Consider the following 12,334-nt stretch of genomic DNA (forward strand, 5'->3'; position numbering starts at 1 on the left):
CCTGACCAGTAGAAACACTTTCCACACTGGGAGCAGTGATAAGGCTTCTCCACTGTGTGCATTTTCTCATGTTGTTTCAGGTCCCATAACCGGTTACAACCCTTTCCACAGTGGGAGCACTGGTGTCGTCTTGCGGGTTTGGACGTCCCTGGCTCTGGTTCCTCTGAGTCTGGTATTTCTCCTGCCAAATACAGTTTATTTTTTTAAATAGAGACCCGAATGAAACCTCCACATGATAAAACAACAGTGCTACGAGAGTAAATCCTAATCAGATCTCTCAATAACCCGAGGCCAGTTTTAACAATCTTAGTGTGATTTTAAAACAAATGTAGAGCTTCCTGGTAATTACTTATATGTTTACATTACTTATTTTATTCATCCTGTTTTACAAGTCAGAACACAAAAAAACAGACAGTTCTAGGACACTGAAGACACAGACGTCGCTGGATTCCAATCGAGCAGGTGGTTCTAAATATATAACTTTCATAGCTGTATGATACAGAATGTGACCTACACACTTCCTTAAACATAAAATAACTAAAGAAGTAATTTTGTGTGATAGTCAAAAACTTGTTTTTACATCGAAGACACAAAGCACATCAGTAACATCTCCCCGTTGTCGAAAGGTTTCGACACCTGCTGTTTAAATGGCCCAATTTCTTATTTAGACGTTGAAAGGTTTTCAACATTTTGACTATCGCTGATGTCATGTAAAAAATAAGGTGAAATATTTGGAAAGATGTTCATACAGTTTTTAAATTCCTCATCAATCCATGGAACCTTAACAGTTCTAACAGTCAGTTTCTTAACAGGTACATGTTACTCAATAATTGGGAAGAAGCAATTTCATCTGGTAAAAACAGGTCAACACATTATCAGTCAACAATATAAGACAATGGGAGCACTGTGTATGTTCTCTGATGAGTTGTGAGTCAATGAGATGTGAAATATCAATATACATGCTAAGAGAAGTAATTTCTCTCTCCTGTGTGGATTCTCTAATGACGTTTAAGTGATTATTATGAGTAATATGTTTTCTAAAATCTAATCTTCTGTAAGCCTTCTCCTCTGTGTCTCATGTTCTTTTCAGGCTTCCTAAATGGGCAAAAGCTTTGCGCCCTGGGAGGAGTGGTAATGCATCTCCCCTGTGTGTATTATCTTGTGCTGTTTCAGGGTCCCTAACTGGTTAAAACACTTGCCACACTGGGAGCAGTGGTAAAGCTTCTCCCCTGTGTGTATTCTCTTGTGCTGTTTCAGGGCCCCTAACTGGTTAAAACACTTGCCACACTGGGAGCAGGGGTAAGGCTTCTCCCCTGTGTGTATTCTTTCATGTTTTTTCAGATCCCCTGTCCCGTTGAAACACATGCCACACTGGGAGCAGGGGTAAGGCTTCTCCCCTGTGTGTTTCGTGTTTTTTCAGATCCCCTGCCCAGGTGAAACACTTTCCACACTGGGAGCATTGGTATGGCTTCTCCCCTGTGTGAATTTTCTCATGGGCTTTCAGGTGTCCTTTCTGCCTATACATCTTTTCACATTGCAAGCAGTGGTAAGGCTTCTCCCCTGTGTGTATTCTCTCATGTCGTTTCAGCTCCTCTGACTGGTTGAAACACTTTCCACAGTGGGAGCAGTGGTAAGGCTTCTCCCCTGTGTGCATAGGCTTCTCCCCCGTGTGTATTCTCTCGTGTCGTTTCACCTTCCACAAATCGTTAAAACGCTTTCCACAGTGGGAGCAGTGGTAAGGCTTCTCCCTTGTGTGTATTCTCTCATGTCGTTTCAGCGTCCCCAAATCGTTACAACCCTTTCCACACTGGGAGCAGTGGTAAGGCTTCTCCCCTCTGTGTATTCTCTCGTGCCGTTCCAGCTTCCCCAAATCGTTAAAACACTTTCCACACTGCATGCAGCGGTAAGGCTTCCCTTCCCTTGTGTGTATTCTCTCATGAGTTTTCAGGTTTCCTTTCTGGATAAAACTCTTTCCACACTGGGAGCAGTGGTAAGGCTTCTCCCCGGTGTGTATTCTCTCATGTTGTTTAAGCTCACATAAGTGGTTACAACCCTTTCCACAGTGGGAACACTGGTGTCGTCTTGCTGGTTTGGACGTCCCTGGCTCTGGTTCCTCTGAATCTGGTCTTTCTCCTGCCAAAGACAGTGTTTTTTTTTAAATAGAGACCCGAATGAAACCTCCACATGATAAAACGGCCTTGCTACGAGGGTAAATCCTAATCAGATCCCTCAATAACCTAAGGCCCGTTTTAACAATCTCAGTGTGATTTTAAAACAAATGTTGTAAAGTTTCCTGGTAATTACTGACAATGTTTACACTACTTATTTATTCATTCTGTTTTCGTCAGAACACAAAAAACTAAACAGTTCTAGGACACTCAAGACACAGACGTCACTGGATTCCAATCGAGCAGGTAGTTCTAAATATATAATTTTCATAGCTGTATGATACAGAATGCGACCTACAGTCGTGGCCAAAAGTTTTGAGAATGAAAAATATTAATTTCCACAAAGTTTGCTGCTTCAGTGTCGTTAGATATTTTCTTGTGAATAAAAACCTTTGACACTTATGAAATGCTTGTAATTATACTTCAGCATTCCATAAGTGTCAAAAGTTTTTATTCACAATGACATGAAGTTGATGCAGTGTCAATATTTGCAGTGTTGACCCTTCTTATTCAGGGCCTCTGCAATCCGCCCTGGCATGCTGTCAATTAACTTCTGGGCCACATCCTGACTGACGGCAGCCCATTCTTGCATAATCAATGCTTGTAGTTTGTCAGAATTTGTGGGTTTTTGTTTGTCCACCCGCCTCTTGATGATTGACCACAAGTTCTCAATGGGATTAAGGTCTGGGGAGTTTCCTGGCCATGGACCCAAAATATTGATGTTTTGTTACCCGAGCCACCTAGTTATCACTTTTGCCTTATGGCAAGGTGCTCCATCATGCTGGAAAAGGCATTGTTCGTCACCGAACTGTTCCTGGATGGTTGGGAGAAGTTGCTCTCGGAGGATGAGTTGGTACCATTCTTTATTCATGGCACGCAACATTGTGAGTGAGCCTACACCCTTGGCTGAGAAACAACCCCACACATGAATGGTCTCTGGATGCTTTACTGTAGGCATGACACAGGACTGATGGTAGCGCTCACCTTGTCTTCTCCGGACAATCTTTTTTCCGGATGCCCCAAACATTCGGAAAGGGGATTCATCAGAGAAAATGACTTTGCACTAGTCCTCAGCAGTCCAAACCCTGTAACTATTGCAGAATATCAGTATGTCCCTGATGTTTTTCCTGGAGAGAAGTGGCTTCTTTGCTGTCCTTCTTGACACCAAAAGTCTTCGCTTCACTGTACGTGCAGATGCACTCACACCTGCCTGCTGCCATTCCTGAGCAAGCTCTGTACTGATGGTGCCCCGATCCAGCAGCTAAATCAACTTTAGGAGACGGTCCTGGCACTTGCTCACAACAATTGAACCGCTCTCCTTGAAGTTCTTGATGATCCGATAAATGGTTGATTTTGATGCAATCTTACTGGCAGCGATATCCTTGCCTGTGAAGCCCTTTTTGTGCAAAGCAATGATGACGGCACGTGTTTCCTTGCAGGTAACCGTGGGTGACATATGAAGAACAATGATTCCAAACACCACCCTCCTTTTGAGGGGGGGGATTCAGTTCATTTGCATGGAAAAGAGGGACTTTGCAATTAATTGCAATTCATCTGAACACTCTTCATAACATTCTGGAGTATATGCAAATTGCCATCATACAAACTGAGGCAGCAGATTTGGTGAAAATTAACATTTGTGTTATTCTCAAAACTTTTGGCCACGACTGTACACACTTCCTTAAACATAAAATAAGTAAATAAGTCATTTTAAGTGGAAGTCCAAAACTTGATTTTAAGTTGAAGACACAAAGCACATCAGTAAAATCTCTCCGTTGTTGAAAGGGTTCAACACCTGCTGTTTTAGTGGGCCAATTTATTATTTAGACGTTCACAGGTTTTCAACATTTTGAATATCGCTGATGTCATATTTTGTGTAAAGTAAAAAATAAAGTGAAATATTTGGAAAGATGTTCCTAAAACTGATAGTAACTACAATATTTTTTTACATCCCTGTTAGTTAACATTAGTTAGTTAACATGTATTCTCTGCCAAGATAATCCATCCACCTGACAGGTGTGGCATATCAAGAAGCTGATTGACCAGCTTGATTATTACACAGGTGCACCTTGTGCCGGGGAAAATAAAAGTCACTAGTCACGTTTTGCAGCTGTTTCAGGACAGCACTACAGGGATTCTATTCAACTAACTTTAATAACTAGGGTTAATACCTGCCTGGCGCTCCAACAAATATATTTCTTTACCCCCCTCTAACAATACGCTACAGAATTAGCATAGTAGGCCATGTAACTTAAGGTAATCTGAAATATTTAGGACTAACTTATTCCTTGACACCCATTCTGAAACTCACTGCAGCTCATTGTAAGTGTTGCTGTCATTTCAGTTTCCGTGGTAGCTGACGTGTACAGTGTTGAGTCATCCGCATACAGACACACACTGGCTTTACTCAAATGTCGTTGGCATGTCGTTGGTAAAGATTGAAAAAGGTAGGTGCCAAACAGCTGCCCTGGGAATTCCTGATTCTACCTTGATTTTGTTGTACAGGCTTCCATTAAAGAACATTCTCTGTGTTCTGTTAGACAGGTAGCTCTGGGGCAGCAGGTAGCCTAGTGGTTAGAGCGGTAGGCCAGTAACCAAAAGGTTGCTGGATCTTACCCCGAGTTGACATGGTAAAACTCTGTCGTTCTGCCCCTGAACAAGGTAGCCCTACGCCGTCATTGAAAATAAGAATTTGTTCTTAACTGACTTGCCTAGTTAAATAAAGGTTAGCTTTTTTTTTAACTCTTTATCCACAATATAGCAGGGGGTGTAAAGCCATACGTTTTTTCAGCAGCAGACTACGGTCGATAATGTCAAAAGCCGCACTGAAGTCAAACAAAACAGCCCAAACAATATTTTTATCGTCATCAATTTCTCTCAGCCAATCAGTCATTTTTAAGTGCTGTGTTTATTGAATGTCCTTCCCTATAAACCTGATCACAGCTTTCCTCAGTATTAGTTAATTAATTAACAGTGTCTAGAGTTTAGTTTGCCTGTTCAACAGTCTTGTAAAGATAGGGGGGTTGACTGGGACAGGCAATTTAATATCCATAATGTTTTAAGGATAAGTTTTTGTAAAACAAGCCCCTTCCATTGGATCATCTTGAAATTTTATCTCTAAAGCTAACTTTCATCAAGGTTTCATATGGTCTATTGGTTTCTCTCTTTTCATTGGCAGAATAATTTTTCAGTGTTATGATATTCATAACATCCATATCCACCAGTCTATCTTCCTGTCAACTAACATAACTCTGCTGGTTGTCCTGGTAACAGATACCGGTGGGCAGATCTATTGTATTTGTTCAAACTAAACTACAGCACTTACTTTGATGAGTCAAATCTGATCCTTTCATCTCTTCTCCTCCCCTCACAGTTCCACTCAGCCCCGTTGTTTTCCTGAAGTCCACCAGCAGCACAGACAACCTCTTCATACCCAGCAGTAAGGTGCGACCGGGAGAGGCACGACACATGGACTCCGGGAGGCTGGAAGGGCTAGCGTTGTCCTAGTAACCATAAAGAGGGGACACAGATACACATCATTATGGATGCTGATGTCACTGTTGTCATAAAGTGCTCTACAGAAACCCAGCCCAAGCCGATAAAGCAAGCTGTATGCTAGACCAGACCAAGCTGTACCATCTGGTGTTCTGATCTGGAGAGACTCATCTCTGCCTCGTCAGCATCAGGATGTTGTTGAGGCTCCGCAGAGGATCCACCATAGTCATGTCTCTCTCCTGTGTGAATGAGAACATCAAACAGATGGTAAACTTATGATCTTCTATTGCAATCACAGAGTCTTACAAGAGGCATGCATATGTCTAAAAAGAGCCTAAAATGGCCACTTTCATCTTGATTTCATAAAAAAATATTTGTGATGCAAATGTAAAAGGGTTGTTCCACAAAATGGGTGCCTTTTTTATATTTTAAGTAGAACATACGCACCAATATTGAATTTTAAAAGACTGTTATACTAGATGAGGGGAACTCTAATGTCGACCACATGGAGAATTCAATACATCTAATTGAAAAGTCCCAAAAGTATATGAACCAATGGCAGATCGACCATTTAACAATTCCTACAGTAAGAATGCCCATTAAAACCCCCACATTAGTTCAACAACTGCATAGTTTGTGTCCCTGTTTTTAAGACCGTACTCACTGGTGTCAATCGGATCTTCTGTCTTCTCCTTTTTCACTCTCAAAACGTCTTCATCCTTCACGTTTATTAAGATAGCATCCTCTTCCTCTCTGAAAGGTTCTTTCTCTTCTTTCACTATAACAGCCTCCTCTTCCTCCTTTTTCATTCTGAAAGATTCTTTCTCCGTAAAACAGACCTCTTCATTAGCAAGGGAGGAGTAGTTCAGTGAGCTCATGGTCAGGGATGTTAGCTAGCTAGCTAGCTAGCATTAGCGACTAGCCTAGTGCTAACCTCAGTATCAATCTTTAACAAGTTTGCAAATTGAACAAGCACATTAGGTTAAAGTTCACCAGTAGATACGTCAACCGAAATTTGTCTAAAACACTGAGATTAGCTAATGTACAATAACATGGTCTAAAGAATCAATCTTTCAGTTTTATGTTGTCTAGCAGGCTACCGAGGTGGTTGAAAGAGTTGGCGCCTCGTTGTTCTTGAAGAAGCGTCCCGTCCAGTCTATTACACGTCACGCAAGAAGCATCACCTGAAAGACGCACATCGCATCGCTATCTGCTGGCTGGAGTGGGTAACGCAGTTTGGAAACAATAGGTACTACACTTTTTGTGTTGGAAAGAGCGTCATAATAATTTAACAATAAACTGATATATTTTCTCTTACGTCTTACAAATGATACTTTCCTGTACACAGACGTAGAAGCTTAATATGAATATGTGGATAATAAATAAATACTTCTACGAATAGGTAGTGTGTTAAAACACATTTGTGTTAATACTCTGTTCATTTTTCACATTCGTTTTTATTAGATGTGACCATACTTTTCCCTTAAAGCCACGCTCTATACGATACAAATCATACTGTAAACAATAGAGCAAATGCATCACATGCAACAGAATCGTCTGAATGAATTCACCCCTGATGATGCGTAAACACAGTTCACTTTCACAAGTGCCACCTTGTATTTCCTCGCACATCAATTCGCTCACCTTTTCCCTTCGCTTGTGGACGTCAATGCACAACACATCAGCTGTAGGTGACCAGGAGTTAAAACCTTTCCAAACCAAACCATTTCATATCTGCTACACACAGCCTACATCGTTGTCACCATATTAGCTAAAGTAACGTCATAGTCAACACAGCTAATATAAGTAACGCGTTAGTAAACCTGCTACAATCATGACAGAGCTCCTCTGTGGAGATGCTACATGTTTCATCATTAGATGCTAAATCAAATCAAATCAAATGTATTTATATAGCCCTTCGTACATCAGCTGATATCTCAAAGTGCTGTACAGAAACCCAGCCTAAAACCCCAAACAGCAAGCAATGCAGGTGTAGAAGCACGGTGGCTAGGAAAAACTCCCTAGAAAGGCCAAAACCTAGGAAGAAACCTAGAGAGGAACCAGGCTATGTGGTGTGGCCAGTCCTCTTCTGGCTGTGCCGGGTGGAGATTATAACAGAACATGGTCAAGATGTTCAAATGTTCATAAATGACCAGCATGGTCGAATAATAATAAGGCAGAACAGTTGAAACTGGAGCAGCAGCACAGTCAGGTGGACTGGGGACAGCAAGGAGTCATCATGTCAGGTATTCCTGGGGCATGGTCCTAGGGCTCAGGTCCTCCGAGAGAGAGAAAGAGAGAATTAGAGAACGCACACTTAAATTCACACAGGACACCGAATAGGACAGGAGAAGTACTCCAGATATAACAAACTGACCCTAGCCCCCCGACACATAAACTACTGCAGCATAAATACTGGAGGCTGAGACAGGAGGGGTCAGGAGACACTGTGGCCCCATCCGAGGACACCCCCGGACAGGGCCAAACAGGAAGGATATAACCCCACCCACTTTGCCAAAGCACAGCCCCCACACCACTAGAGGGATATCTTCAACCACCAACTTACCATCCTGAGACAAGGCTGAGTATAGCCCACAAAGACCTCCGCCACGGCAGGGGGGGGGGGGGGGGGGCGCCAACCCAGACAGGATGACCACATCAGTGAATCAACCCACTCAGGTGACGCACCCCCTCCAGGGACAGCATGAGAGAGCCCCAGTAAGCCAGTGACTCAGCCCCTGTAATAGGGTTAGAGGCAGAGAATCCCAGTGGAAAGAGGGGAACCGGCCAGGCAGAGACAGCAAGGGCGGTTCGTTGCTCCAGAGCCTTTCCGTTCACCTTCCCACTCCTGGGCCAGACTACACTCAATCATATGACCCACTGAAGAGATGAGTCTTCAGTAGAGACTTAAAGGTTGAGACCGAGTTTGCGTCTCTGACATGGGTAGGCAGACAGTTCCATAAAAATGGAGCTCTATAGGAGAAAGCCCTGCCTCCAGCTGTTTGCTTAGAAATTCTGGGGACAATTAGGAGGCCTGCGTCTTGTGACCGTAGCGTACGTGTAGGTATGTACGGCAAGACCAAATCAGAGAGATAGGTAGGAGCAAGCCCATGTAATGCTTTGTAGGTTAGCAGTAAAACCTTGAAATCAGCGCTTGCTTTGACAGGAAGCCAGTGTAGAGAGGCTAGCACTGGAGTAATATGATCAAATTTTTTGGTTCTAGTCAGGATTCTAGCAGCCGTATTTAGCACTAACTGAAGTTTATTTAGTGCTTTATCCGGGTAGCCGGAAAGTAGAGCATTGCAGTAGTCTAACCTAGAAGTGACAAAAGCATGGATTAATTTTTCTGCATCACTTTTGGACAGAAAGTTTCTGATTTTTGCAATGTTACGTAGATGGAAAAAAGCTGTCCTTGAAATGGTCTTGATATGTTCTTCAAAAGAGAGATCAGGGTCCAGAGTAACGCCGAGGTCCTTCACAGTTTTATTTGAGACGACTGTACAACCATTAAGATTAATTGTCAGATTCAACAGAAGATCTCTTTGTTTCTTGGGACCTAGAACAAGCATCTCTGTTTTGTCCGAGTTTAAAAGTAGAAAGTTTGCAGCCATCCACTTCCTTATGTCTGAAACACATTCTTCTAGCAAGGGCAATTTTGGGGCTTCACCATGTTTCATTGAAATGTACAGCTGTGTGTCATCCGCATAGCAGTGAAAGTTAACATTATGTTTTCGAATAACATCCCCAAGAGGTAAAATATATAGTGAAAACAATAGTGGTCCTAAAATGGATGCTACAGTCCTTCAACAATGGATGTCATATGAATCTTTACCACTTGGATCTGTAATAGGAGTAGTATTTTTCCTCGACTTACCTGTGTCCCCGCACATTGACTCTGTTCCGGTACCTCCTGTATATACCCTCCACATTGACTCTGTTCCGGTACCTCCTGTATATACCCTCCACATTGACTCTTTTCCGGTACCTCCTGTATATACCCTCCACATCGACTCTGTTCCGGTACCTCCTGTATATAGCCTCCACATTGACTCTGTACCGGTACCTCCTGTATATAGCCTCCACATTGACTCTGTTCCGGTACCTCCTGTATATAGCCTCCACATTGACTCTGTACTGGTACCTCCTGTATATACCCTCCACATTGACTCTGTTCCGGTACCTCCTGTATATAGCCTCCACATTGACTCTGTACCGGTACCTCCTGTATATAGCCTCCACATTGACTCTGTTCCGGTACCTCCTGTATATAGCCTCCACATTGACTCTGTACTGGTACCTCCTGTATATACCCTCCACATTGACTCTGTTCCGGTACCTCCTGTATATAGCCTCCACATTGACTCTGTACTGGTAATACCTGTATATAGCCTCCACATTGACTCTGTATTGGTAATACCTGTCTACAGCCTCGTTACTGTTATTTTACTGCTGCTCTTTAATATTAATTATTTGTATTTTTATACATAACACTTATTTTTCTTAAAACTGCATTGTTGGTTAATTAAGGGCTTGTAAGTAAGTATTTCACTGTAAGCTTTTCACTTGTATTTTGATTTCATTCATACATTTCTTACATTCATTTATTAATATAGAAAATATAAATATTGAAAATATAAATGTTTCGATTTTTTATATATATTGTTGAATATAATCTACTTTAAGGGTATATTAGTTCCAGGATCTCTGCTAGTGTTAAAGTTATGGGCAATTTAATACAGAGACATTAGCATAGTAGGACATGTAACTTAAGGTTACCTTAAATAACCCCTGTTCTATGATATTATAAGCCTCGTTAGGGGCGGAGTCTAGGGAGATCCAATCAAACAACATCTGTCAAGCAACAGCTAATAGCAGATGACTCCACTTCCTATATAGGGCCATAGTCTCTCCCGTCTTCACATCTAAGTACGTTTGTCTTCCATGTGTGAAAGGTAACCTAGTCAACTACCAACTACCATAGAGCTCATATACTTTACGGTGCCAAGTCTAGACAGGACCATCGCTCAGAGGTCCCCACTCTACTCACCGTATGTGTAGTGATGTCCAGTCAGTAGAACCTCATGAAGGTTCATCACCACAACATGCATCATTACAGATCTCTTGAACAGAGATGCCTTTAAACAATGTATATGTTATAGCCATACCTCTGGTGGATTGAGCCATCAAGCCCTCTGGAGGTGTCAGATCCTTGCTACTATAGAACCTCATGAAGGTATATCACCACAACATGCATCATTACAGATCTCTTGAACAGAGATGCCTTTAAACAATGTATATGTTGTAGCCAGACCTCTGGTGGATTGAGCCATCAAGCCCTCTGGAGGTGTCAGATCCTTGCTGCTATAGAACCTCATGAAGGTATATCACCACAACATGCATCATTACAGATCTCTTGAACAGAGATGCCTTTAAACAATGTATATGTTGTAGCCAGACCTCTGGTGGATTGAGCCATCAAGCCCTCTGGAGGTGTCAGATCCTTGCTGCTATAGAACCTCATGAAGGTATTTTTTTATTTGTATTTATTTAACCTTTTTTTAACCAGGAACTAACTAACTATATTTAACCAGGAACTAACTAATTGAGAACAAGTTTTAATTTACAACTGCGTCCTGGCCAAGATAAAGCAAAGCAGTGCGACAAAAACAACAACACAGAGTTACACATAAACAAATTGGCAGCAGAGAACTGGAAGGAAAGGCAGCCAAAGGAAGTGTTGGCTTTGGGAATTACCAGTGAAATATACCTGCTGGAGCGTGTGCTATGGGTGGGTGTTGCTTTGGTGACCAGTGAGCTGAGATAAGGCTGGGCTTTACCTAGCAAAGGCATATAGATGACCTGGAGCCAGTGGGTTTGGCGACAAATATGTAGGGTAGTATATGGGGCTTTGGTGACAAAACGGATGGCACTGTGATAGACAACATCCAGGTTGCTTAGTAGGGTGTTGGAGGCTATTTTGTAAATGACATTGCCAAAGTCAACGACCGGTAGGATAGTCAGTTTTGCGAGGGTATGTTTGGCAGCATGAGTGAAGGAGGCTTTCTTGCGAAATCGGAAGCCGATTCTAGATGTAATTTTGGATTGGAGATGCTTAATGTGAGTCTGGAAGGAGAGTTTACAGTCTAACCAAACACCTAGGTATTTGTAGTTGTCCACATATTCTAGGTCAGAACCGTCCAGAGTAGTGATGCTAGTCTGGCAGGCGGGTGCGGGCAGCAATCGGTTGAAGAGCATGCATTTAGTTTTACTAGCATTTAAAAGCAGTTGGAGGTCACGGAAGGAGTGTTGTATGGCATTGAAGCTCGTTTGGAGATTTGTTAACACAGTGTCCAAAGAAGGGCCAGATGTATACAGAATGGTGTTGTCAGAGTAGAGGGGGATCAGAGAGTCACCAGCAGCAATAGGGCGACATTGATATATACAGAGAAAAGAGTCGTCCCGAGAATTGAACCCTGTGGCACCCCCATAGAGACTGCCAAAGGTCCGGACAACAGGCCCTCCGATTTGACACACTGAACTCTATCTGAGAAGCAGTTGGTGAACCAGGCGAGGAAGTCATTTGAGAAGCCAAGGCTATTGAGTCTGCCGATAAAAATGCGGTGATTGACAGAGTCGATAGCCTTGGCCAGGTCGATGAAGACGGCTGCACA

At 42.5% G+C, this 12,334-nt stretch overlaps 1 protein-coding gene across 1 annotated transcript in view; it reads right to left on the reverse strand.

Annotated features, from left to right (window-relative positions):
• Window positions 1-990: 990 nt before the first annotated feature.
• LOC110513809 (uncharacterized) overlaps window positions 991-12,334 on the reverse strand; it is a 158,917-nt gene continuing 147,573 nt past the window's right edge. Inside the window, 5 exon segments of the mRNA XM_090194580.1 lie at window positions 991-1,405; window positions 1,407-2,133; window positions 5,494-5,671; window positions 5,805-5,902; window positions 6,328-6,552. Coding sequence (XP_090050706.1) covers window positions 1,096-1,405; window positions 1,407-2,133; window positions 5,494-5,671; window positions 5,805-5,902; window positions 6,328-6,552 — 1,538 coding nt within the window. The 3' untranslated portion in view covers window positions 991-1,095.

This window comes from Oncorhynchus mykiss, chromosome 13 (assembly GCF_057628025.1).
Source record: "Oncorhynchus mykiss isolate SJ-2025 chromosome 13, ASM5762802v1, whole genome shotgun sequence".
Lineage (NCBI taxonomy): Eukaryota > Metazoa > Chordata > Actinopteri > Salmoniformes > Salmonidae > Oncorhynchus > Oncorhynchus mykiss.